This window comes from Tyto alba, unplaced genomic scaffold, assembly GCF_018691265.1.
Source record: "Tyto alba isolate M040663 unplaced genomic scaffold, T.alba_DEE_v4.0 Super-Scaffold_7, whole genome shotgun sequence".
In the NCBI taxonomy this organism is placed as follows: Eukaryota; Metazoa; Chordata; class Aves; order Strigiformes; family Tytonidae; genus Tyto; species Tyto alba.
Window position 1 is genome coordinate 29,178,386 of NW_024881328.1, and position 27,518 is coordinate 29,205,903.

Here is a 27,518-nt window from a genome sequence, read left to right on the forward strand (position 1 = left end):
GATTATATGATTAATTCTGTATCATGTTCTCTATAGTGATACCTTAACTTTTAACTAAACTAGTGATGTTAAAAGTACAAACAAGTTAGTTACGATTTGAAAGTTCCAAAACTTTCAAAAGGTAAAGGAATGTTAACAGTGACGTTCTCAACAGTCAGATCTCTTGTAAATTTTGGATGCATGTTATCCAGACTTACTGATTTTTAAAACATCTTAGTTGCTGATTATGTGGAAGGTATTTCATTAGCAACATGTGATATTAAGAGAAGCTTCTGCCTTTTTGCAAGTACAGAGTAAAAATTTGAACTATCTGCTGGTGACCTTTCTTATTTTTATTCATATCTGCTAATTGACAACGCACTGTAACGACGTTCTTTTAAAGATATGTTTAAAAATATACTCTGCTTTGTTTCATGTTTTCCAAGAAGTTGACCACAGATTTACCTGACTTTCCCTTTTTTATTTTCTGCAAAGCTTTGCTTTCCAACTGTATTTATTCAGTTGTCAGCAGGCCGAATTTTGTGTCTATATCTTTAATTGCTGTTCCATGCAGATGTCTGTCTTTGCATGGAATAACAGGTATATGCACATGGAGTAAAATGTGCTTAAGCAGATCCCAATTAGAGTTTATATTTTCTGTTTAATTTCTGTCTCTGATTTGTCTGAAAGTTAAATTTGATGCTAGAAATGGCCCTTTTAAAAACTGTAACTTTATTCTTTTAACACATAATGAATGTAATCAAGCTGTCATTTCTTAATTTTTGTTATTTCTTAACTTAAATCACTCATTTTTTCTTCTGAAATCTTCAGCTTTGCATTAGCAAAACCTGCTTCAACATTTTCCCCATTTTGGGTGCAATGCTTTTGATTTTGAAACACAAATTTATATTTTTAGAAATTATAGGAATGTGATACTGACATGATATCTCTGAAAACTATCACATGGGTAGCAATCCAGCTCAATATAAAAAGATTTTTATGGACCCTGCTATTCCTGGATGATTTTGGTGACTTATAAGCAAACCCTGCTAATACTGATTTTACTCCCCAATTACTTGTTAAAACGTTTATCTGTTAACACTTGAGGTTGTTTATTTCCAATCAGCAAATAAGCTCACCAATGGAAGCTTTGAAATACCACTTTGTCCTTTCTTAACACCGTGCTGTCAGTAGTTTTTGCATTCAAATCATGTGACATTCCCCACTTTTCACCAAGTTTCAGTAAAACCTTCTAAATTATATTTATGCTCATAAATACACAATTCTGATCGCTCTGATTTGTTTCAAAGACTATTGACATTAGTTTGAAGGCTGACACTAAACCACCTAGAGAAAAGGTAAACAATTTAAAATGAGAGTTCTTGTTTTTTTTGTGTTACTGTGGGCTATCCAGAAGTATTTCCTTCTGTAGCTGTTGTAGGAGGAATTCAGCATGTGTTCTGACATCTACAGAATTCTTCTACAGACCATGCAGAAAATAGGCTCATGTTTACAGCTTTTTGTTTGTTTTCTTTTTTTAAGAGCTAACCTGAATGAGTGTCTGTGATATGTTGCTGACGTTGTTTACTTACATTTAATGATCATTTGCTAGTTGACATTTATGTTGGGAATTCTTTATCTGACCTTCTAGGTCCAGAAGGACTTGGTTTCACGGTGGTTACCAGAGACTCTTCAGTACATGGTCCTGGTCCAATTTTTGTGAAGAATATTTTACCAAAAGGTGCAGCAGTAAAAGATGGTCGTTTGCAGTCAGGAGACAGAATCCTGGAGGTTAGGATAAACATCCATTGTACTTGCATTGCTAAGTATTGATCACTGCTTTTGGCATAAATATTTATTTCCTTACAGATACTACTGATGTATGGAATCACAATTCTTGACCTTGGTTTAAAAAAAGAGAGTCTCATGGTTTTTGTATTATTCGTCAACAAGTATTTTACTGTTCTTTTCCCAAGGGTCCATGGGATGTTTGAACAAGGGAGGCCTGATGACATCTTGGTTCTTCAAGCAGATACATTTATCAGCTTAGAAACAAAACATGTATTGCCTCTTCAGCCATGTCCAAAGATATTTGACTAATATTGGGGTGGATAAGTGCTCATTTTAGGGCAATTTTGCTCAAATCAGTCTGTTTAAAATTTTCAGCTATCTTGTGATTTACAATCTCATAATCGATTGGGTTATTTCTACTTGCTAACCTCAAAAAAGCTCTTAAGGTAAACAGTTTTAATACTTAGGTCTTGTTTCTGTACTTTCATCTTCAAAGCACTTTACAAACTAATTAAGCCTCACAAACCCCCTGCAAGGTGGGTAAGTACTACAGAGCTGCTTTAACAGATGGTGAAAATGAGGGGAAGAAAGGTTAAGTGATTTGTGCAGGGCCAGAGGGGGAGACAGTGTGGTAGCTGTTGCTAATTCTTCTTTACTCTCAGTCACTGGATGACACAAGTGTTATGTGAGGGGAAAATGACAAAAGGCAGTCATACTCACAGATGTGACATCTTCTCTTCTTTCGTGTCTGGTAGGTGAATGGACGGGACATCACTGGCAGGACCCAGGAAGAGCTTGTAGCTATGCTGAGGAGCACAAAGCAAGGGGAAACTGTCTGTCTGATTGTAGCTCGTCAGGAGGAGGCCTTTCTACCTCGAGAGCTGGTAAACTCGTTTTCTCCTTAAGCATGATATTGAAAGAATTCTGTATTTTAAAACTAGCCGAAGAGATAGAAATGAACTGTTGTTGGCTGAGAAAGCCAGTGAAGGGTAACTGTATAAGCCTTGTGTTTGAGAAGTATTTATAGTTAAATCTGATTTTGAGGGATACTTGATTTTTTTATCTACTTCAGATGCAATTCCATGCAATCTGATTTTTCGTCCCCAAATGACATCATAAATATAAATCACAGGGGAATGTTGTAAATTAATTTTGTAACTGTGAGGCAAAGAATGACTGAAAATGGATTATTCGCTTTCAGAAAAGCAACAAACTTAAACCAGAAGTTTAAAGTGCATGTAATGAGTCCTGCAGCTTATCAGTAACAAACTAGTGAGGGTGGCTGCCCCCAGGAGACGCATCTCCTAAGCCAGATGCCAGACTGCAGGAGTTGTGAGGAATGGAATTCCATTGCACTCCTCACAAATTTTGGAAGCTTTTTGTGGCTGCTAGTCTTTGACTTAATAGGCTCTTTCATGTCTGATTTTGTTCTATCTTAAGTGCTTAATTTTCACTTTTTTTTTTCTTTTTTTTAATTTAAATACTGGCATGAAACTGTGTTCTCTTTTCTCTCACATACATGGAGGATGACTATATCAGTGTAAAAGTGCTATCTGATACATACTTGTTTCCCCTCAAAGAAGGTCATCTCTTTGGTTGCTTCTTCCTTATCTTGATTAATGGCTATACTTGACCTTACATTAAGAAGTTCTCAGGATAAGGGAAGGACAGCATTTCCTGCTTTTGTCTCATTTTATCTCCTTTAAAGAACATAAACCACCTTCATTCTTTTCTTAAGATGCCACCTTCTTGCTTTTTCTTTTGCTTTAGACTGCTAGCAGGATCTTCCATAGAAATCCTCCACTTTGTTTCCCCACAAAACACTGCTGACAGTTTTCCTCTTCTTTCCTTATTACCAGCTGAACCTTGTTGAGGTAAGGGTTTCTGTTGCCTGTGGAAAGATAAGAAGCTAGAGGGGAGTTGAGATTGTCTCATGTGAGCCTTTCCTCTTGTGCCACTGGTGCCCACTTTTTTCCTGTAGTAGAGCAATTGTGAAGTGTCAAAACAAAACTATTTTTGTTTTCATTTTACTTTTTTATTGTGTAATCTTTGAGTATAATGGTAGAATGTTTTCAGCCCTGTAATTGGGCATTCGTTGTCAGTGATTCCCAAAGCACCAAAGTCAGTCATTGTGATGCTCTGTTTAGTAAGCCCTGAGCTGTAGAGTCAGTGTCTGTGTGGATCAGAGGGAAATTTCTGAGCCTGCAAGTACTAAATTATCTATTATATTTAGGATTTCTTTTCTTCCACCAGCTCTTCTGAATAAGAGCTTATTTTTTGAAAAGGATACCCATCAATAATTTTCTTCTTGAAGGTTTTTTAATTTATAAAACACGTTACTTGGAAAATCTACTTTAAAAAAAAGTATGTATTGTTCTTTTCTCTCTCCTGTTCCTCCAATTTCATACATTATTCTTTATTGTCATAGTACAAATTCTCTGGAAACCACTGTAACTGTGTGTGGGTATAAAAGACTGGAATACTCTAAAAGCTGTTTATAATTTTTACCTGCCACAGTTGCCTGCTATTAAATCCTAGCCCCTACAGCAAGGATTAACTGCCTTTCAAAAAGTGACTTACTTATGACTGGCATGATTGAAATCCAGAAAGTAGCCACATTTATTCTGCTGGCTTGACCTTCGCTTAGATTGCTTTCTCTGCAAAAGAATGATGCACAAGTGATGGTCCTCACTGTAGCAGTGATGATGTGTGAATTCTAATACTGTTCTGTTTTTCCTGTTATCCCAATCAAGTACAATATAATACAAATGTGAGTTACTGAAATACATTAGATAATTTTATGGAAGCAGGCCTTCTAAATTAAAAAAGCCTTTCAGCAACATCTGTTTGGTAGCTCATTGCAAAAATGCGGGTTACCATACCACTAAGCTACCAGATGTTGATACTAACATGATGCTTGTTAGAATTCATGAGATGTCTGAGAATACTCTCAGCAAAGATTAAAAAAAGTAAATGAAAATTGTTTTAGTTTTTTGTTTGTTTTTAGCTTTAGCCATGACATTACATTGCACTAATCCTCTGCTACCTCAAAAGTTGCAGTGCTGTTTTGATCAGAGAGGAGAAAAAAGCCAGCACTTTTAATGTTTGTTTTAGGAAGGAAAGGCGGGGGATTATCCAATATTTTTCAAGGACAGCTGTAACTGAATGCTCTATGAAACATGCATGCAGAGTTTACCTAAATACTTGGGGGTTTTGGCAATAACAGGATAATTGCTTTAAATCAGACTTGTTCTTGATTTGAGCACTTCTCCAGGGACTGTAATCTGAGACACTGTTAGCTTTAGCTTCTGTTACCTGTTGAAGGAAAAAGATGCCTCTGGAAGTTGGACCCACTAGAGACCATGCACAAAACCTCTTTTGAGCATGTTGCTCCACTAGAACTGCGTTCCTACATTTATTTCTGGAGAGAATTTGGTAGCTGCATGGGCACAAAGCAAGTAATGTAACAAAGTAACAGTGAGTAATATTTGGTTGCCTGGGTCTGTAATAATATAGTTTGACTTTACCTCACAACAAAGCTGTGGTTTTGAGAAGGCTTGGCCTCACAAGTATTTTTTTTTTTTTCAGTAAGCTAAATGAGAGCAGAGTTTGGGGGTTTGGTTGCTGTGATCTATGCTGATAAATTGCTATCAAGTAGAAAAATGTATTCAGAGTAGCAAACCTTTACCAGGCCAGTCAAGAGAGAGATGTGATATGGGTGAGGATGAATCAGTGTTGTAAACTGGCATTATTAAATTACAGGGAACTGAGGCTTCAGTTACACTAGCCCTTGCAACATCTGAGAGTTGTACAGTTACATTGTTGGTTCATAATTAGGGGATAAAATAGAAAACACAATCTTTGTAGTGTTGTTATTGCTTTCAAAGAAAGAAAAGGAGGATCTAATGAGAATTTTTTTAAAAAATTGAAGCAGATCAGTGAAGTAGAATTTGGACCAACCACAGGCTGTCCTCCTTATTATCCAGTTAGCCAAATGTTCCCTGTAATTCATGCCAGCTGTTGACAATGTAGCAGCTGAGTAAGGAGCTGATTCCAAAACTCAGGGGAAGATCTTGATTAGGTTAATTACCACAGCCTACTGAGTGGCCAGTGATTAGTGCATTCCTTAAGGTGCATTTGGGTTTTAAACTGTGTAATGCTGATTGTTTTCTTAAGGATGGTGAATATTACAGAGAAAAACTCACTTGACTGCACAAGTTTGGATTTTCTAGCTCTTATCAACGTAAATGGAATACACATCAAACTGTGGCTATCGTTCTATTGTGTTTTCAGAATACAATGTTTTGATCATGTGTATTTGTTGCATCTTGTTTTTTCTCCAGGGAAAATGTGTGATCTGAAGGTGCCATTTCTTTTAATAATGATATAAAGATCACTTACTACCCCTTTTCTGGTAGTAAGTAAAACAAGCAAAGCTACTTGAATGACAATAGCTCTGGCATAACCCATGCTGTGCCGTGACCCTATACAATTCTTTATTCTTGTTATTTTTCATGAGCCTTCAGGATAGTGGATATGACACACATAAGCAGAGGAATGTGCCTGTTCTGAAATTGCCAGAAATAATATAGCACTGAAAATATTTCGATGCATTTTTCTTTAAATTAGAGGACATATATAGTGTAAGCTTTTGCATATGCTTTATTTTTTGTTTTAATGATAGCTTTGACTTACCAGTTCCAACTGTAATCACTATTTCTGTGGTTTCTTGGCATATTCAGTGATCCCTGAAGAATGGAGGTGGAAAGGGAATAAACCAAAATTTTTACAACAAAAGCTGAAAGAAACAATATATATAATGTTGCAGTTGATCTTTGAGTCTTTTTTTAAACATGTAATATACAGGATAGAAGGAAGCAGGATGAGTAGCAAGTTCAATTAAGAATTTTTTCTGCTTACCATGTGATTAACTTTTATGTTTCAGTCTTCCCCTAGTTAATTCCTTCTACTACCTTGAACTTCTATGCCTGAAGGAGAACTTGCTTGCCTAAAGTCTTGTCCTTTTTGTTTTTAATATTCAAAGCTTAATTTCTATTACTTCCTTTTAATTGTTTCTTGCCTTTTTATGTGCAGAAAATAATAGGTGAAATTTCAATCTAGATTTAACCATTTGTAAGTCAACCCAGTGATTCTAGTGCTCAGTTAATCAGAAATGATCGAATAATTTCAGTCAGAAAGTGATTCCAGCAAGTACCAATTCTCTGTTGTGTTATCTCTATTCAAAGGGAGAAGAATCTGATAGGAAGAAAAAAAGTAAATATACTTATATTGGATTTTAATAACATAAACAAGATTCAGTTCTTGAATTGTTCTGCATAAGGAAGAGAAGGATATTGTGAATACACATGGCACCTTTCATCTTGAATAACTTTATAAACTATGTAGATTTTTAAAACTTCTGTGTTTTTTTCCAAGAACTTTTGAAGGGAAGTGTTTATTTTTGGGCCTGTAGATTGTTTATCTAGAATAGATAAGAAATGAGTGTAGATCATGTCTACGCAAATATATCTTTTTTAGAGTGAAAACGTTTAGTGCAGCCCCTTAAATGTTTCCAGGTTTTATTACGTATTTCAGAAGATGGTTACTATTTCATGACAGCTTAGAGTACTGGAAACTGTGCACTGAGGTTTGTTGATTAGTTACTGTGCTCATTATAAAAGTCAGTAAGAGATCACTATTTAGAAGGAACATGACAGTCTTTCCTGTCACAGTGAACAGAAGGTGTGGCAAAAAGTATCCCTTTATTTATCCCAGGTTTTGGTGCGACTCCCTAACTGGCCAAAGGGGAAAAATTGCTTGAATATTTCATGTATCTTTAAAAAGTGATTGTTTTTTTAGTAAGTAAACCAAATCCAACAATTTTACAATGGCAGAATGAGCTCTCATATGCTGTGAAGTGCCAATATAACTACCAACACAGGAAACATATTTTCTGTGTTTTTCCATGTGATAGTGGTAGTCAGCCTTTTCGGGGCTTCAGAGTCCTTATTGCATCTGGTCTACTATTGCTTTCTGTGTCAAGACCGCCAAAGTGTTATGATCCAGCAATAATTCATCTTTCAGATCCCACCCTCCCTATTTTCCAGCAAATACAAGGAACCGTAAAAGGGTGGTCTGAAAGCTCTGGTCATAGCACTCATTGCCTGCAAAAGCCTTTGATGGTGCTCTGCTGCTGGCAAAGAAAAAGTGAGAATGGAGACAAATAATGCTACTCCTTTCATGAGATATTGTATTTACCCACATGATTACTACTCAAAACAGCTGTGTTGAGGAACCCTACCTCATTCCATCTTCATGAGTGGTGAGATTTTAGGATCTAAGTGGCAAGGTATATTAACTGCATGAGGTTTCAGATCAGTAGGATGCTTAAGCACATGAATAACCCCATACGTGGAATGAAAATGGGTGTTTCACAGTGGGGCATACCTTGATTGAGGACTGAACTACTTAATTTTTCTCCCTGTGTTTCCTACAGTTATGTAACTTAAAAGCTTAAGTGAGACTGCAGTTTTTTAAAGGTGAAGAGCAATTGCAAAACTCTTGCAAGGACAAACCATTTTCTTGGGTAAAACTTGCTATGGGATCTCGAACAGCCATGTCAAGCAAACTGGAGAATCTCCATTTTTGAAGCATCCTGTGACATCAAATAGTAAACTGGGAAATGCAATGTGTCTACCTTGGATGAAGAGCTGAATCTAGTTTTGTCAGTTTTTGAATCTGTAATGTCAGAGAATCTACATAATTCAGACCAGAACCATTCTATCTAATATGACATAAATTTGTAGTGTACTGTGTTAATGTAAAAAGTATTTCAACTACAGTATAATATATCTCCATGGATTTACTATTGGCTTTTTTGTCTTAGCAGGGTGTGCCATTAGTGACCATTTAGTTTTTATTGCAGTGCGGAAAACAGATGATTTTGAAGAAGTCAATATGAAAGCATCTGTCAGAACTGTTAAAGATGAATACATGCAGCAATGACTTCAGTTATTTACCAGATTGTGACAAGATTATAGCAGTGCATTACCTTTGAGTATTATTTTCAAGAGCATTACCGTATATCTATTGCAAAATACAGTGTAGATTTTACAGTGAGTGAATTACTGAGCTGTCAGCAAAGTATTTCTTAATTCTGGCTAAGCTATTGGAAGGAACATAGAGAATAGTGCAAATAAGGAGGTATCTTCTTTTCAGGCTTTTCTGCCAATAATAGTTATGTGGTCCCACAATTTAAGTGCTGCTCTTTAACTTTTACAGTTTTTTTTTTCAAAAAATAATTGCACAACCATGTAAATGTCTTATTTCCTTCGTAAGCCTTTGAAAATAACCCTCCTGGGTCTCTTGCCTTTTGCTCTCGGCTCTGAATGTCACTCCAGGGAGTTGGCATCTCTTATCAGAAATGAGCAGCCAGGCAAGGGGCAGCCAGCATATTGAGAGACCATAATAGTGTGTTGGTCAAGGGCACCAGACAGGTACTGAAAAGGTCTCTTGTTGTGTTAAACAAATGCTATTTCCTTCCTGCCTTAAGTGGGAGCTAATTCTTTTTGTAAGCTTCTTTTTTGGCAAAAGAACAATAGGGATAAATAAGGCTTTTTCCAGTGAGAGATCTGCATTAGATTATCATAAATCCACAGATCAAAAGTGCCATGGTCAATGAGAACAGGCGTTGCAAGATTAAATAAAAGGACTAATTCAAAGTGGTGTCCCATGGTAGACAGAGGATTGACACAATATTGAGTAGATATAACCATGGACTAAGTAGAAAGGGGAAGGATACAATGCACAGTACTTTTTTCAACAGTTACAGTTCTGTTTGTACTGGTGACTGAGCATTTTTTGTGTGCTGTAGGAGTAAGGGAAATTGGCTAAAAGTATATTCCATCTGTTCTTTAAAATATGCAGAATTTGTTGGTGAGAATTACGCATCAGTGAAGCTTTAGGTTGTTTTAAGAATATTATAGCCTTTTAGTTAAGAAATCATAGACCTGAGGTACAGATGTGCTTCTAAAAAATTAAATAAATTCATTGGCAGAACATCAATTAATCAAATGTATCCTGAGACCCTTAGATAAAGGTTTTCAATCTCCATTGCTGGATGTTATTTAGTGCATATTATTAGGGCTTCCTGCTCTTAAATGTAGCAAACTCTATATTTCCTCACCCTCATATAAACTCTTCTGAACTTCTCGGTCTGGTTTGTGGTGATTCAGTGAATGTCAGTTGATTTTACTGAAGTTCCATGCAGGTATCTTGGTAGATTAAAACATTCATGTGCTGATTTCCCTTGTGAGGGATGGTTACCTCTTCGGTTGTTTGCTCCAATCTGTTAAATGGCTGACTCTGGACAGCAAGCAGAAAGATTGCCTCTTAGCCTTATTCTGACTGCTGCATTCTGATCTAAGAGAAACCACCTGGAGAAAGAGAGGAGATCATTGTCTTCCCCAATCAGTTGAGAGAGCTCAGGAACTATCTAGAGTGCTGGGTGGTGCAACGAAAAGGGAGCTTTGCAGCAGGAGTTGAGGCTGGCAGACTCCTATAAATATTAGGGAAAAAACATCAGGCTGCAGAAGGGATCAGGAAGAGAGATGTGCGTATCTAGAGGGGACTGTTCACAGTTTGTTGCGGTTGAGGAAGACATTGAAAGCTAAGGGCTAAGATTTAGCAAAGCTGAAGGAAGGACCTGCTTCACAAGGACAAAGTGAGCAATGGAGATTGATTTTTCAAGTTTGTTATTTTTATTTTCTTTCCAACTTTAACCTGTTTCACTGTTAAGTTTAAAATCCCTTTTGCTATTCAATGTACCCATCTTAAAGGAAAAATACAGGTCAGGCCATCTCAAATCTCTAGCCATCTGGAGGTCTCATTACTTGGCTATCTGGACTTCAATTTATGTGAAGATTTCTTGTTTATTATAGTACCATTGAGTTACTTACCTATGTCTGCAGTAGGCATTAACTTCAGTGATATACTGTCATGTAGTTCCTGAAGTGCTGAGGTGTGATACATTTGTCATGGAAAATACACGACATGATTGTTGACTGGGTAATTTATAACATTAAACTGTAAGTTTTTCCTGGGATAGAAACATATTTATCTTGCAGTTCATTTAATTCATTCTGTGTTTGAGTGAAATCAGATTCTAGGATGATCTTGAGGTAAGAAGTATTTCTAATAGAATTCAAGGTTTAGTGCATTGGAGAGGAGTTCCTTTACTAGCCCATAATTCAGCTGATGGTGCTTGCTCTATTGTAAAGTATTGTTGTCTTGGGATAATGATTTAGCAAAGTCAGGGAAATAGAGGCAGTGGGAATCCAGCTCTGTGAATTTCTAGCAGCATTTAATAGTCATACCTGCATATTCTAGGAACAGGGACCATCACTCGTTAAATTAGTTGCCCAAATGAAGCAGTTAGTTGTTGAGCTGTTGTTAATTTAAGGATAGTAGGAGCTCTTTCTGGTCATCAGTGCAAAGGCATTCCTTGGGAAGAGCACTAACATCAGGATAATAATTTGAAGCTATTTAGCGAGTGTGGGATAAAATCAAGCTTCTAGGTTCTGTTCATCCCTTTTTAGTTCTCCTCTGTTTTTCTTCCTTTCTGCTGCTTCTCACATTCTCCCACAATGAAAAGTTTTCAGTCTTTTATTTGTACCAGAGTCTTGATGCTATAGACTGACTATGAGGCATTTGTTATCTGATGCCATACAACAAATAGCAAATGAAAATTTTAAGGGAATAAAGACAGAGTTTACATGATATTACAGTGAATTAATCACTGACTTGTGGATGTGCATCTCCTTTCCTGTTACCCACCCCTGTGAAATCATTGAAATGTCATTCACCATCCCTCACGGGTAACAATTATTTCATAGCACTGTTAAACAAGGTTCAGCATTATTTTTAAATCAACTTTTGCTGGATCTTGGGTAGAGATTTTTATGATAATTGGACTGTGTTGAACAAGAAACATTTGTGAAGGATTTTAAGGAACATTAGAGAGTTCTCCACTAATAAGTAAAAGCAGCTGTTTTTTAAACTCAAACTTACAAAGTTTTTTGTATGATGAAATGATCTGTTTCCCAGAGTATTGAAGCAAGGAAAATGGTAGTCAAACATTATGAATTCCAATTAGATATTAAGGAAAGCAGAGGAAATGAAATACTGACAAAAATTTACTGTATTTGTCTGGTGTCCTACTGAATACATTTTAATGTTTGATAGATAACACATCCAGGCATGCAGTGATCTGGTAGGTTGGGAAATACTGTAGAACATTGAACAACTCTGATACGTTTTTTTTATTATTACTCTGCTTTTAACAATTTATTTGTATCAGAAATAATACTGAAAAACTATGGGTAATATCTTTATCTTAGTAAGTTTATAGTGGAAGAGTTCTAGTGACCACCTAGTTAGTCTTTTTTCTCCAGATATCGAGGGCAAAGGTTTTCTTTGAGACTCACCGACATTTCCTTGCCTGCTATTTGAGTTATTTCTTATGTCAAAAATTGCCTGCAAAGAAAAAGGGGGAAGATGCTACTGTAAAGTGTTTTGAAGGCTATTATTATGTCCCCTTTTAGCCTTTTTTTTGTTTTTTTTTTGCAAGGTTAAACAAGGTTATTAGATTGCTGTCCTCTGGAATCCATCCAGCTTGTTTCTTGAAGGCTGGAGCAGAGCACAGTGCTGCTACAGAGCCTGTGCCTGTGTTGCAGAGAAGGGGACGGCGTCCTGCTTCCTACAGCCACCACTGCTCCCAACATTGCCAAGGCCCTGGGCACAGCTGGGGGCCTGTGGCCTTGTCATTAGTGTTACGGGTGGGTCAGAGACAGGAGCAATAGAGAACAAATGAGAATGGTATTGATTAGAGCACTTGACAAATTCAGACTGATTTGCCTAGTTTATTTTCATATATTGGCTTGAGGGATGTGTATAGATCCTGTTGTCTTTGTTTTTTGACAAGTTTGTGTTAACAAATATATGAAGTCCTTAGCCTGCAATTAATGCGCATCTTGGAGCTTAAAGTGAAACAGGGAAGATGCTCCTGAGAAAGAAGCTAACAAAAAAATACATCATTTTTTCTTGACAAAAATATAGTGCCATCTTTTCCCTGAAAGTTTTTTTCACAGAATAATAACCTGTGTGCCAGGTCTTAATTTCAGCCATCTCCATTAAAATGGGTCTGAGTGTGACCAAATTCAACTTTATATGAAGTCCGTGTTCATATTGAGGTAACATAAAGCAGTTTTTACCTGCTCTGGTAAAGGTAGGCATGGGCACTGGGAGTTTTAATGTCCTATGATAACACCCTCTCCTCATGGTATTGGTTAAGACAAAACTACAGTATTGACATACAGAAGGGGCAAGAGTCTGGTGCAGTTGCCATGGATTAAAGTGGAAGAGTGGCAGCAACACATGGGAACTGCTTGCCTAGGTGACTGGGAAATTAATACAAAATAGACTGTCCTGAAGGGCTGCAGGAGACGTCACATGTCTGGGACACTGAGGATGATTTCTTCTGTCCAAATCTGGACAGGATGTGCCACTTGAGTAGAGTTCTGAATCGCCTTGTGAGAATATGTGCATTTTGAAAAAAAAAAGACTGGGCAGAAAATCTTTCGTCTAAAACCTTGAGAAAATTAAATGCAAAATGCTTATTTTAGAAGGCCAGTAATAGTGTGTTTTTTCCTTACTCTGATTCTTTTGAAGGAAGTCAGAGCAGATGTGTTTACAAATTATCATTCTGTATCCTTCACAGTAGTAAGTATGAATTTGTAGGTTTTGGGGGATTAAGTTCAGGATGTTTCTATATCCACATCTTAAGAAACAAAAGTGACAGATCTGCAACTGAGAACTGTCTACTTCTAGTGAACAAAGACAAAAGCAGAAATGAATAACACAGGTATGGAGATGAGTGCTGGCATCAAGACAATTGTCAGTGTTGGTGCTATGTCATTTTTATATTTGGCAGTTAGTCAAATTGTGTTGACTTAATATCATGTAGTTACATTCCAGGAACAGTTTGAGCATGGTGCGTATTGGGGTTGAAGTTTATAGTCCTAGCTCTCTGGCTCACGTGATTCCTTTCTAGTCACTAACTGCTTCTCATCAGTGAAAGGGCATCTGAAATAAATGAAAGTATAATTAGCGGTTTCTGTTTCTAGGTTTTTGTTGCTTCAGGATATTAATTTCTGCTCTTAGTTCTGCGATCATACTTCTTGTTGATCAGACAGCATAATAGATGAATATATGGGACTACTCTGGCTGCTGAGAAAACATCTGTACTTCTGGCGCCTTTTCTGACAATTGCATTGATGCTGTATGTACTACAGCTTAGGCCCTGGATATGATCTTTCATTAGGTGAAAGGAGGGTTGGCCCAGCTACTACATTCCTCCTTCTATGTGGCCTCTACTTGATAATTTAACATAAGACTTCGACACCCTGAAAAGCAGCCCCCAGTCATATTTTTCAACTTGTATTTGTCTGTGTATTTCCTTTTCATAGTTTTTTTCCTATTAATTTTTTAACACCACTGTTACAAATAATTGAAAATGTCCAAATGACAAGAAACATAAACTAATTTATTGTCTTAGATTTATATGGAGAAGGAAGAGTGGAATAAAATGGGACGTGATGCATAAGGTCTTTTCCACTAATATTTTCCATGAACGCTTTACTCCGTGGGAGATCACTTTCTCCTAGTTCTAGAGTGCCAGTATGAATATTTCAAGCAAGAATTTGATTTTGTTTAATTTCATGATTCTAACATGCTTTTTTTTAAAAAAAAAAAAAAAGGCAAATATACACCACCACTACCCCAATGACATATAAGCCTACAAGAGTGCAGATACAGTATATGGTAAAAGAAAGTTCTTTCTGATCTTCCCTAGCTATGGATACTTGACTTGGCAGTCTTGTAAACAACAATTTAATCTAGGAAGAATCTTGGGATCAACCTATACTAGATGAGAAAAAAAAAAAACAAACAAAAAAACAAAAAACAACAAACCTCTATAGACTAAAAGTATGTACAAAGGGAGTTAGTGCAGAATAAGTTACTACATTTTCAATTCTCACCCTTTACTTTTGTTACACCAGCTTCCTGCTGTAGTCAGGTTTAAGGGAAGGATAATTTTTTAAGAATGAAACTCAATTTTCAGAGGGGAATGGGATTTAACAGTACAACTATCATTACAGTTTGTGAGCTGCATGTAAAGATGTTGAGAGTTTTATGGCTTACATTTTTAATGCAGCTGTGTTTAAAAGTCTTCTTTATATTCTGCTGCGACATCAGTTTTATATCATGTGGAACTAAGCTATATTACCTTCCATTTAGGCATATTCTTAGGTATCATTAAAAATAACATTTTAAGGCAGATCATGTGACAAAATGGGCAGATCATGTGACAAAATGTCAGATAAATGCATTGTTGGTTATACAGCTGCTTCTTCAAGCTACTTTCTGGAAAAGAGGACTATTTCTTGTCATATGAGCCTATGGGTACAACTAGGTTATGCATTGTCTCTGCCCCTTTTCACCCACATTTTCATCTTTGTTTTCTCCAACAGAAAGGAGAGCCAAACTGCAGTATTCTTTCTCCAGAAACCACAGAGCAGCTGACCTTTGAGATTCCTCTGAATGATTCTGGCTCTGCTGGGCTTGGTGTGAGCTTAAAAGGCAACAAGTCTCGGGAGACTGGAGCTGATCTTGGGATTTTTATTAAATCCGTTATTCATGGAGGTGCTGCTTTTAAGGTATGGGAGAAACACATATCAGACAATGGCTGCGTCGGAATTCTAACGTTTCTATGTTGAGTACCGAATGTCATTTGATAAGCATTCTGGGAACAAATACCTTCTTGTCACTCATTCCTTGAGGTGAACTGCAAATCTACTAACATTTTGTCCCAGGATTCTGGTGTCGTGTGTGGTAGGGTTTGCCACAAGGAAAGTGAATTGGTGGAAACCTTGAGGGGCATTTGGATGCTGCAAGAAACGGAGAAGGGGTAGAAGAATAAGGGTACGTGGGCATGGGGACAGGCTGCCTCCCAGCTTCCCCACAGAAGTGCATGGGAAAGTTTGCATGCTGATAGGCTCAGTGACAGAGAAGTTAGATATCTACATTTATTGTCTATCTGCACTGCCTTTGGTCCTCCCAAAGTGATACAGGCCTACCCATAAAAAACAATCAAAAGACAAACTTACTTAGAAAAATTAGAAATTGACAATTCTGTAAGGTTAAGGATTATGTGTTTGTGCTGTAAATAAAAAGCTAGCTCATTATTTACCTTCTTTTTTTATTCAAAATATTTTTTACCACTCTAGTAAAAATGTGACTTGGCTGAGCCTGGCATCAATTGCACAGAAGTTACTGATTGTTCTTGAGGTGGATTGAATTGGTAATATTAAATTGGTAAATGACAGTATTATGAATTGTTCTGCTCCCTCCAAGGACTATACAAGGACTGTTTTTCGTTTTTATGATTAAAAAGTATTTGAATTATTTTCTAATCTTTAGGATATGTTAACTGCATTTTTTTTTCCAAGTAAAACTTTAAAAAGATAACTTTCTTGGAATTAGAAGCACAAGTCTTAATCTTTCAGGGCTAGTGTATTTAACTCTTGTGGATCCATAATGTATTTTTTTTCTCTTGTGATATCTCAGAAATTCCCCACAATTCTCTTCAGTAAAAATACCTTTTAATTCAGTGTATATAAATTCCTCTACTGGCATCAGCCTGCTGAGTAAGACAATTCACATCATTAAAACTTCAATGATCATCTATTTACAGCAGCTGATAAATAGCAATAATCAAGGATTTAGCTTTGGTGTGAATGCTTACTACTTTCCCTGCTTCTATTATTTACCTGCCCTAGTCCCACAGTTATTTCAAAGCTCGGGTCTTCTCAAGTGTAACTGAGCCTGGTACATGCAGTTCAGAACACCGTCCGTTGTTAACTCAGGGCTAGATGACAAGTGAGTAAGCTCATCTACTTGATGTATATCAGAAATGAATTAAGGCACGATTGGTCAAATTAGGGCTAGATAAAACTCAATTTATATGCATGTCTGCTACAGACTACAACTCATTTTACAGTGAAAATGAGGCTGCCCTCCTTGCTTTCCCAGCTCTTGTGTTCCCTGAGTCATTGTCCACACCAGTTGTAGTGACAGTGTATGTTGCCATGAATAAACTCATTGTTTTGAATAGCAAAGCTTGTGGACCCATATTCCGGCAGCATTAGTGGGCTAACTACCTGACTTGTCACATCAGAGACACATAAGACAACTCTTCCTAGCTCTGTATGTTTACCATTCTACTCTATAGTTACTCACTCCAGAGCACTTAATTGTGGCTTGAGGGGCCTGCAGGCTAATAAAGGAGGACTTCTGTGCTCACACCTAAGTGGCAACTGGCACAGTTAGTCACCATGACTGGAAGATTATTTTGTCTTGTGATAACCTGTGGTCCTGTGACCTAGTCTCTACCTCGTTATAACCCTTTCACCAATTAGAACTGTGTAGTCGTAGATCTGAGCGTAGGCTCCAGAGCAAATGAGATAGTAGCTGGGGCTCCAGCTTCAACTAGAACCGTTCAGAGAATCTTTCCTATGTGTTTCATACAAGTACTCACAGAATGCAGTCATTTTGGCAATGTCTTAAGAACCAGAGTTTACTGTTGCATATGTATGGAGAACAGCTGTCTTTCTCCTGTCTAATGACCTTTATATAGAACAAAACATAATCAGTGGGTATTAACAATTAATAAAATTTCTTGTATCAAGTTAAAAACTGTGCACATATTTGTGCATAAATATTTAAAGATGTCCTTATTTTAAATGTCATTGTGTAGCAAGTTTTTAAATAAAAAGCCTTTCTTTCCAGCTGGTAGTTGTCCAGAGTGTTTTCCCATGCTATCCATTGTAACTCTCTGAAATGGAGTATTATGGATTTAGACATGTGCATTTGCTTTTCAGTGTACAAAGTTTTCCTGGGAAACTATCACAGGAGGGAATCATAATGCTCACTGACATGACAATTCTCTCACTTTCTCACTTATGCATTTAGAGTTTAAAATTTGAGCTGATTTTGTGATATCATGCTAATATAAGGGGGAGCTTTATCCCCTTGTCTATGCAGTCACCACTTGTCTTCAAAAGAAAACATGTAATACATCGAACTTCAACACATTTGTTTCACTGCTGAAGTAAATAAATGCTCAGTCCTTCAAATGCATAAAGGTTTGGAAACATTAAATGTCTTTCACCAGTGTGTTTTTTAGAATGAAAAGATATGTATGAGATGCAATTTTGGTTGGTTTGTTCTGAACCAAAGGTCTGAGAGGGGCCAATAGTTTTTAGTGTTTTTCGAAACTTGAACACATTAATCTAGCTCTGATGTGTTAGTGGCATTGCAAAGAATGGTAAGGAAGTTGTAAAAAAAAAAAAAAAGGGAAAGTTGAAGTCTTTAATTCCCTACTCTCTGACTTTCTGTCCTAGCTAGAAGTTTTAGAAAGTATCAATGCATCTTGCATCATACATACTACATACAGTAAGACCCAGTGCCTATTTACTGCTGTTGCTACAAAACCAAAAGAAGTAAAAATGCTTTAATGTTCTTAGTTGGTATTCTAGCACTGTCTCCTGCAGGAATAAAGAGTTGCATTTGCTGATTGAACCATTATGTCCCTTCTTAACCTTCTTTTGTAACTTTCGAAGTGTCTATTTTTTATCATCCCTAAGATAAGAGGTTACTAGAATACTTAATATTTGTAATTATGCAGAGCCTTTCATGTGAAGAAAACTAACATTTGACTAAGTTTAAATGCATCATCTTTCCCCATAACTTTAGGGATTTCAGCAACCTTGTTCATCTCAAGGCATCTTAGCTTTTCACTTGTGATGTATTCCTGATGATCAGGTACTTGCTGTTTAATGCAGCTGAAATACAGCAGAGCCATTATTAGAAATAATGGAGTATTTTCTTCATGTACATTTGTTCAAATCAAACATGGTGTAGCTTGAAACTCCTTGGGGCTTCTGAGTGCTGTTGCAGTAAATGTTGCTTGTTGTGTGCACTGGATGGGGAAATCAAATGATTCCAGTAAAAGCCATCAAGGAATTCCTTCTGAGAGAAATGTCATTGATGTGATAAGGGAAATAACTAGGTGTGTTTTGATTAAAAACATAAGTTCATGAAGAACATGGCATTACATCTCACAGCTCTACTGTAAAAAGCATGAGAGTCTTGTGACTGACTGACTGACTGAATATGGTAGCCATGTGGTGGTATGTTCTACCACTTGCTGTGAGTCTCCATTAAAAAAATGACATTTTTTGAATAAGCAAGGGAACAGTAACTTCACCCTTTATTAGAATAGTTCACTTGCAGTTTTGGAGATGGCATATGAAAACTGTTTTCCTGAAATGCCAAATGTTGTTTTCCTACTCGGAAACCACAAAGAATCCTACCTTTCAGAGATGAAAGAAAAAACGTGTTAAAACAACATGTAGCTTGTTTTGAGCAAAGCAGATTGTCTTGCGGTTCAGGCTTCTAAACCAGGCCATAACACCAGTCATGTGAAAAGCTGTGTTTGGAAACTGTTTAAACATTGGAATTTTATTCCGCCCACCTCCCCCCCCCACCCCCCCCGAGATTTTAAAATTGAAAGTTTGTTTCTGTGAAATAAGTTTTACCTGAGCATGTGTGAAAACAGAGTTCAGCTGTACAGGTGACACAGCAAGTGTAGTTGATCAGCATTTATAAAGCATGCACCCCTTTTATCTCAGATCATGGTTGAAGTGTTGAATTCAAGTTGAATTTTGCAGTTAAGTGATGCATGTAACAGTGTGGGAAGAAGAGAGATGCATGAAAAGAAGGTTTTAAGAACTGGCATCATTAAAATATAAATAAATACAAAGTCTCATGCAGAAATATTACAAGGCAAATTAAAACAACAGGCCAATTCAGAGCTTTCTGAGGCTGCAGTGATTCATTTAAAAACACACGTTCTGTTCAGGACAGTTGCATAGTCCAGAGATGTAGTCATGAGAAGATGCATTTGCCATTGTATTTGTATATACTTTAGTAAGAAGCTTTAACAGATATTTATACATGGGTGTTTATCCACAGAAAGGAAAAAACGTAATTCAAGGACCTGTGAGACCATAGGAGGAGGACATGAGGACCTGTAAAATTTTCAGTCTTACAGAAACTCACAAAAAATACAATGTTTTTTCCTCAAACTCCTGTTACCATGAATGGCTCCATTCATTTCAGCAAATTTTGATAGAACACAAAGGAATTGCAACATGTGCAAATAATAAAACTCACTGTTCAACAATGTTAACTCTTTTCTCCCTAACCTTTAGCATGTGTGATGGCATCGTTTTGTGTTTAGAGAAAGGGTGAGGCTAACCTATTGACTTTGGCTGTATGTAAATTTATGTTGGCATGAAATATTCAACTGAGAGGTAGGAGAGGTTTCAGTATCTTTTCCAAATGGCATTGATGTTTCCTATTGTCCATTTCTAAATCCTCCTGAGAAAAGTTTTATTTCTCTTCATCTTCCTTCATTGAGTGACTCGTCTCCCAGTTCTGTCTCTCCATCTTTTTGTCCCTCCCAGTTTATTTTGGATTCTGTTACATGCTGCTCTTCTTCAGCTCTGTGGCTATTCATACTCTGCCATGGTAATGATGATACCCAGTTCCAACAAAAATAATGCTTAAGGAAGCTGTGTTTGTCACAGCTACTGTAACTCACTTGAGCACAAATGACTTAGACTTGGCAGCAATAGCAGAATAGTTAATTGAACATCTTAGTGATAGAAAAAATGAAAATCAAAAAGTAAATATATTTTGGATTACTCAGATGCATGAAATATGTAAACAGTTCAGAGAAGTGCCTTATGAAGAGTATGTAATGAGTCTATGAATGAATCAGATTCTTTTTAACCAATCAATGTATTTCTATGCAGGTTTTTTTGCTGCTATTCTTTCTTCACTGCCCTTCTATATTGGCTGTCTTCAGTTTCTTAGTCTTTCTTTTCCTTCTTTGAGGTCTGTTGCCAACCTGATAATTGTGAACTTGACAAGCTTTAAAAGAAACTCTTGTCTCTTAATTAAATATACCTTATTTTCCTGTTAAAGAGAGAAAAGTCCATGGCACATGTTTTTATGAAAAAAAAAAAAAAAAATCACAGATAATAGTGACAACAGCAGTAGGACTCCTAAATCACAAAATAGCAGTGTTCACAATTTTATTACACCCACAAGTGTCAGTTAACTTTGGCAATAAAACTGAATTACTTTTTTCAAAGCATAGGCTACTTGATATGGCTCAACCCTAATTTTGTTATTGACAGCAGGTTTGGATGTTAAAATACATGGATGGCATTAATTAGAATAAGGATCCTTAAGTCTTAATGATGATTCTGAACTGAGAATACTATCCCATATGGTGGCATGGTAACTGTGACAAGATAGACACTAGTGAGATTATAAGACAAAATTTTTGGAGTTGGTTCTTACCAGACCCTAATAGCAGTTCATAATGCATGGAAAATATGTTGCAGTACTCCTTCACAGTTGCACTGAAAATACTAACAGCTATGGTGTGGGTCCTTTTAACTAACCAAAAGCTCCTTTTCCTATTTTCTTTATGGAATTGATACAAATCAAATTGTACATGCAAGAGACACAGCAGTGTGTGCATGCACTTCTATGTTTGCGATTTCCCTAGAAACTCTTCCCAAAATGTAGTAAATGATGGAGAAAAAAAAAAAGAAGGTCAATTAATGGACACAAAGATCTTTCTTTTTAAAGGAAAGTCTCTTGTTTCTTAAATTTTAGAGAACAATGTCTGATTGTCTGTGTCTTGCTTTCCTGTATGTAGCACCTCTACCTAATAATTCTTGATTTTTTTAAAAGAAGTACTTTGTTTTTATTTTTTCTTGTAGGATGGTCGTTTGCGAGTTAATGATCAGCTTGTTGCAGTAAATGGGGAGTCACTTCTGGGCAAGTCAAATCATGAGGCTATGGAAACACTGAGGCGCTCCATGTCCATGGAGGGGAACATTCGTGGGAGGATCCAGCTGGTGGTTCTCCGGAGACTAGAGGTGCAGACAGAGGTGAAGCAGTAAATGCATTTATTAGATAAATGTCTTTCCAGTCCCCATGTTTTTACATATAGGAGATGATGACTAAAGTCTTGGTCACAGAGAGCTCCTCCTGGCAGAATGAATTCTTGGCTTCCTCGAGTCAGGATTCACACAGTGTTTCTGGTTGGTATCTCCTGGTCTTGCTGTTCCTGTTGAGACCAGACTAAAAGTTGCTTCTTATTTTAATTCGACAAGTATTAGAACAAAAGCAAATGTGGTCCCAAAAACCTGTTAATTTGAGATTAATGTATTGATGTAGTTTTGACTGTCTGCTACCTCCTCAAGGCAATTGCTGGGATAGAGACAACTGCAATTCTTCTGATTTCATTTGTTGTCATAATCAGAGACCTCAGTATCTTAGTGTGATTAGAACTTTACTTCACTCTTGCTTTTTTGGTTTCATCAGTATTTTAATTCACTCCATGTTTGTTTGTTTGTTTGTTTTGGTGGTCTTCTGTTCCTGTCCAGTCCCCCCACATATTTTTTTATTCCTTTCCCCAGTTAGATGAGGGCCACCCCTTTGGTACGAGTTTCTGAGTTAAGATAAAACTTCTTTAATTAAGTTAACAAAATAAGAAAGAAATTTGAACAGTTATGTTTTCTAGACATCATATAAATTGATGTTTGTCAATCACCTCTTATTTTGAAAAAGCTTGGGTTTATGATCTCTCCTGCCTCCCTTTTATGCTTGCACTTATGAACTCCATCTTCATCTTTACATAGATAACATATATGTATGTATACCGGCTGCCCTTACTACTCAGCTCAGTTTTCATTTTGACCCTTGAGTAAATATTTTAATAATTTTTCAACATCTGTACAGTTCCTTAAAACAAAAATACATACAATTGGGTTTGTGGTATAAAAGGTTGTAATAAATCTCATGATACAATTCCAAGAGATTATTTCAAGCTTCTTATTTGCTGGAACACTTTAAAATGTTAAGAACAACCATGTTTGTGGGTATATTTTTATAAAATATCAGAGGGGGGAAGAGAATGCAAGTATCTTTTAGTATAATTAGTTCTTAATATTTTCCTGATAATTTTCTGTTTCATTTACTACCATCCCTGATTGATCAAGAAAGAGATTTAGAAGTATATTACTTTCTGAACCTTATGCTCTAACTTTGTTGGGGAACATTTTGCAAAAGCATCTCTGATGTCAATCATGCCAGGAAAATATGAAAAATATTCTTTAGCAATTCTGGAATATATTAGAGGAAAAGAGATTTTTGCTTTCCTTTTCTATGTGACATAGCATTATGTGTTGTAAGGAGGAATTATAAAGTATATGTTACATTTATTGTGCACTCTTTGGTGGGTTGTCTTGCTATAAAGTAAGCTGAGCTCTTACATACTTCCACATGGGGGTTTATTTATAATATACCTCGGAGGCTGAGAGAGTTGAGGTTGTTCAGCCTGGAGGAGAGAAGGCTCTGGGGAGACCTTATTGCTGCCTTTCAGTACTTAAAGGGGGCTTATAAGAAAGATGGGGACAATCTTTCTAGTAGGGCCTGTTGCAATAGGACAAAGGGTAATGGTTTTAAACTAAAAGAGGATGGATTTAGACTAGATATAAGGAAGAAATTTTTTACAGGGTGGGTGGTGAAACACTGGCACAGGTTTCCCAGAGAGGTGGTAGGTGCATCCTCACTGGAAATACTCACGGACGGGTTGGACGGGGCTCTGAGCAACCTGATGTAGTTGAAGATGTCCCTACTCGCTGTGTGTGGGGGTTGGACTAGATGAGCTTTGACGGTCCCTTCCAACCCAAACCCTTCTGTGATTCTTATTTTGCTTGTTCTTTTTAGATTGCAGATGGATTGAGGAGGGGGCTTTTTGTTCTGTTTTCCAGTTAGGGCTCCAAAGCCTACCTCAATGCAAGGAATTGTGAGTGCCTACCGTGGTCTACCTTGTTGTGTAAGACAGTGGTGAAGGAGATGAGGTTTTGTGTTGGTATTTCATTCCTTTTCAGCAGTGACTGTGTTCTGGCCCAAGGAGTTGGAGTTGGTCCTGGTACTGGTTTCGGGAAGCTGTTTCACTGTAGTAAGCTTTCATTACTTCTGATAGGTACACAGCTTCTCTGTAAAGTGCTGTCCTTGTAATTCCCGTGACTCTTCCCTCCAGAAAGTCGAAGGTTGTTTAAAGTTTTGAAACACTGTAAGAAATCTCACCTTTCAGCAGTTGCAGACAGTTTTGGATTTGTGTTTTGGAACACTGCTGTTGTAATGGGGATACTGTAATGGTGTCCTAGCGAGGTGGCCTAATACCTTTGCTGTTGTGAAAGCAAATCCCTCCTAGAAGCTTGAAACCAAAACAAACGCAACCCAATTCTTGTGTGGAAGTTTGAGACATCGGCCCTTATTTTGTTGAGGGCACAGTTGACATGTTTGAGGAAAATACCATATAAATTGCCATTAAAAATGCACGCATAACCTGGTTACGTGCCAGCGTCCTGGTACGTGCAATACGGAGCCTAACAGAAAGCTTGCCTTAGTCCAGAAGGTTGGAAAGGGCACTGGCTCCACACTTCAGCTGAGGAGGCAGCCGAGGAGCTGGAGCAGAGCAGACTTGTGTTGAGAGTGCCAAGCAGGTGTGAGTTAGTGCCCGCTTTGTGGGGCAGAGAGGCTGATGTGTGCGCAAGGCTGTAGGGATGGCGACGGCACTGGCCTTTTCAATATGCTTGTCATACAGCAACTGTCTTTTGACAATGTGTATGAATAAGAGAACACACCTCCCTCTTTTTTGGGAATTTAGAAGTCTCTTCTGCGAAGAACAAGAAGGCTGGCTGTGTTCATAACCTGCTTACCGTCCTTATGAGGAGTGGCTGAGGGAACTGGGGTTCTTTAGTCTGGTGAAAAGGAGGCTCAGGGGAGACCTTATGGCTCTCCACAACTACCTGTCAAGAGGTTGTGGTGAGGTGGGTGTCGGTGTCTTCTCCCAAGTGACAAGCGATAGGACAAGAGGAAATGGCCTCATGTTGTGCCAGAGCAGGTTTAGATTGGATATTAGGAGAAATTTCTTCACTGAAAGGGTTGTCAAGCGTTGGAACAGGCTGCCCAGGGAAGTGGTTGAGTCACCATCCCTGGAGGTATTTAAAAGACATGTGGATGTGGCACTTAGGGACATGGTTTAGTGGTGGACTTGGCAGTGTCAGGTTAATGGTTGGACTTGATGATCTTAAAGGTCTTTGCCAACCTAAATGATTCTGTGATTCTATGACATAAGATAGGTAGCTCACCTTCAAATAAAGCTCACTTCTGCAAGTTTTCTTCACTTAACAAAAGCCAAAATTTTTTAAAACAACTTTCAATCAAACATCAGCTTAACCTAAGTACGAGACAGCTTTGTATGGTTAAGTGTATAGTTTTGTATATTAGATATATGAATTTTAGATAGATTAGTTAATAGATGTATGAAAGAGGTAAATAATCTTGACTCATACCCTATGAAGAATGCATAATGAGGTCTTGATTGAATCAAATTCATTTTAGACAGGAATTAATTTTTATAGGGTAGTCTCTAGGTTCAATTGTAATTCCATTTGAGTCTGGAGACCATAGCAGAAATGAGTTGTTGCCCATTCTTTCCTTTCCCCAGAATGACTTCCTGAGTATTGCATCTCAGCTTGGTAGAGGGAGAATATGTTTAGAAATGCATTATTGTTTTTATTGGTCAGGACACTAATGGAGGCCTTCCATGACAGCTATGTTTTATAAGCTGAATACTCTTATTAGGCTGGTTACTGATCAGTTGTTGGGATATTGATTGTGTCATTTATCAAAGAGCTAGAAAAACAGATCAGTTGTTGCTGTTAATTTAAGACTCCCTATCGCACTGGGTAAAATCTCCAATGTAGCAGTAGTTTGGATGTTACAAGGCTTAATTTAGCTAGCAGTATCCATGAGAAAGTAGTAAATGTGGACCTCACGATGTAAGTCATCTTATGTAAACCAAAGAATTTCTAAAGTACAGAGAAGAAACATAATTGTCAGTGGCTGTGTGGTGTGTGTGTTTCTGTACAGAGGTTCAAAATAGCCTTTTCAAATGGCTTATGCTGCACTGCTGAGGAGGAGAGAATGTTGCATGTGCTGCAGCGATACTGCACTGAGACTCCATTCGTAGCCATGTTGTCACCATGAGCATCCCAGCATTGAGTTGTGTTCTGAGGTGCATCTTTTGCCATTTTAATATTATTTTTATTGTTATTAATGTATCATTATTATTTTATTTTTGTTATTATATTATTTCTATTATTTATTATTATTAAGCTTGAACGGCATGTTGCAAGGTGATGTAACACTGTCCTTATGCGTTGGTTTGCAGGCAATCAATTGCCAATGCATTAAAACTCTTGCATCATTTTACAAGGAAATCCTATGGGTTAGATACATGCATTTCTTCTGTAGATATGACTCTGAAATTTAAGGAATGATATATTTAGTGTAACATTTGCTGGCATAATGAACATGCACTTTAAAAATAGAAGCCTGTTGGAGGCCCGTTCAAAAACAAGATATAAAATCACATAAACTATAAAGGTTATTTTGAAAACTAGCCATAATATTCCCCTGTGTGGGTTTTCTGTTTTCACTGAATAACAAGTACAGAAACGTCTTTCTGGGTCTGTCCCAGTTTTAGAAACTGTGATTTTATTTTTTTTTTTCTTTTTTTCTTTTGAGCAACTGCTCAGGAGAATAAATTAAGCGATATGGCACGCATGGGGGGTGGGAAATATCTCGAAAGAAAAGCTGACTTAGAGGTGTGACAGGAGTTTGTTTAGCTGCTAGCCAGAAGACCTGCGTTTGGGAGTTTGGTGTAACTCCTTACTTGCAAAACTGCTCTAGTGTGTGATCATCAGAACATATGCACTCAGTCTCTGAGAGAAGGGAACCAGCTGGCTGGCAGAAAAATACCATTGGCATTGCCCGTGTTCTTGTGTTGACAATGTCACAAGCTGCCCTCCCAGATGGAGAATTTGAATGAAGCCAGTTGTGGGTCATAAAAAAAAAAGTCTTCGTTTATGTGCATCATTCTTAATGATTGTTATTTCTTTAGATATTGTCTTATTTCATGGTCAGCAAAAACAGATAGGAATTTTGAAGATATATTTCAAATTTCTCATTTGAAAGTAAGCAGCGTACAGTGAACACATATTTCACTGTATTTGTGCACTGTCTGTAGTGATGGCTGATCTTCTGCATAGCTGAACGTTTAATTTTTTTGTTACAATCTGTGGTTCTGTTTTTCTCTTAGGAACGCTCAGACCAGGGAGTCTTTCAAAAATCAGCCTTTGACGGGAGTCATAATTTTGCAGCTGCTTCCCGACGCAATGATACTATTCTTCAGCAATTTGTAACATGCAGTCCTCAGGAAAGAACAAAAGGTAGTCTCTAGATATCCTTCTTGGTGCTAAAAGAAAGTGCTTTGTGTATTTGTTTTTTGAAAACCACAGCCACTAGAAAAGCGGTTAATTAGAGTAAGTGCACACTATGTTACTTTGAGGCTTGAAGATCCAGCGAGGGTGGGAGAGCTGACTCAGAACTTGTGAATTAGATTCCTGGCA

The 27,518-nt window shown here is 37.3% G+C and overlaps 1 protein-coding gene across 3 annotated transcripts in view; it reads left to right on the forward strand.

Moving 5' to 3' along the window:
• PARD3B (par-3 family cell polarity regulator beta) overlaps positions 1 to 27,518 on the forward strand; it is a 432,753-nt gene that overhangs the window by 207,007 nt on the left and 198,228 nt on the right. For all 3 annotated transcript variants that reach the window (XM_042783978.1, XM_042783979.1, XM_042783980.1), the window contains exons 9-13: positions 1,631 to 1,770; positions 2,526 to 2,654; positions 15,360 to 15,545; positions 21,750 to 21,920; positions 27,209 to 27,338. In XM_042783978.1, coding sequence (XP_042639912.1) covers positions 1,631 to 1,770; positions 2,526 to 2,654; positions 15,360 to 15,545; positions 21,750 to 21,920; positions 27,209 to 27,338 — 756 coding nt within the window. The remainder of the gene's footprint in view (positions 1 to 1,630; positions 1,771 to 2,525; positions 2,655 to 15,359; positions 15,546 to 21,749; positions 21,921 to 27,208; positions 27,339 to 27,518) is intronic.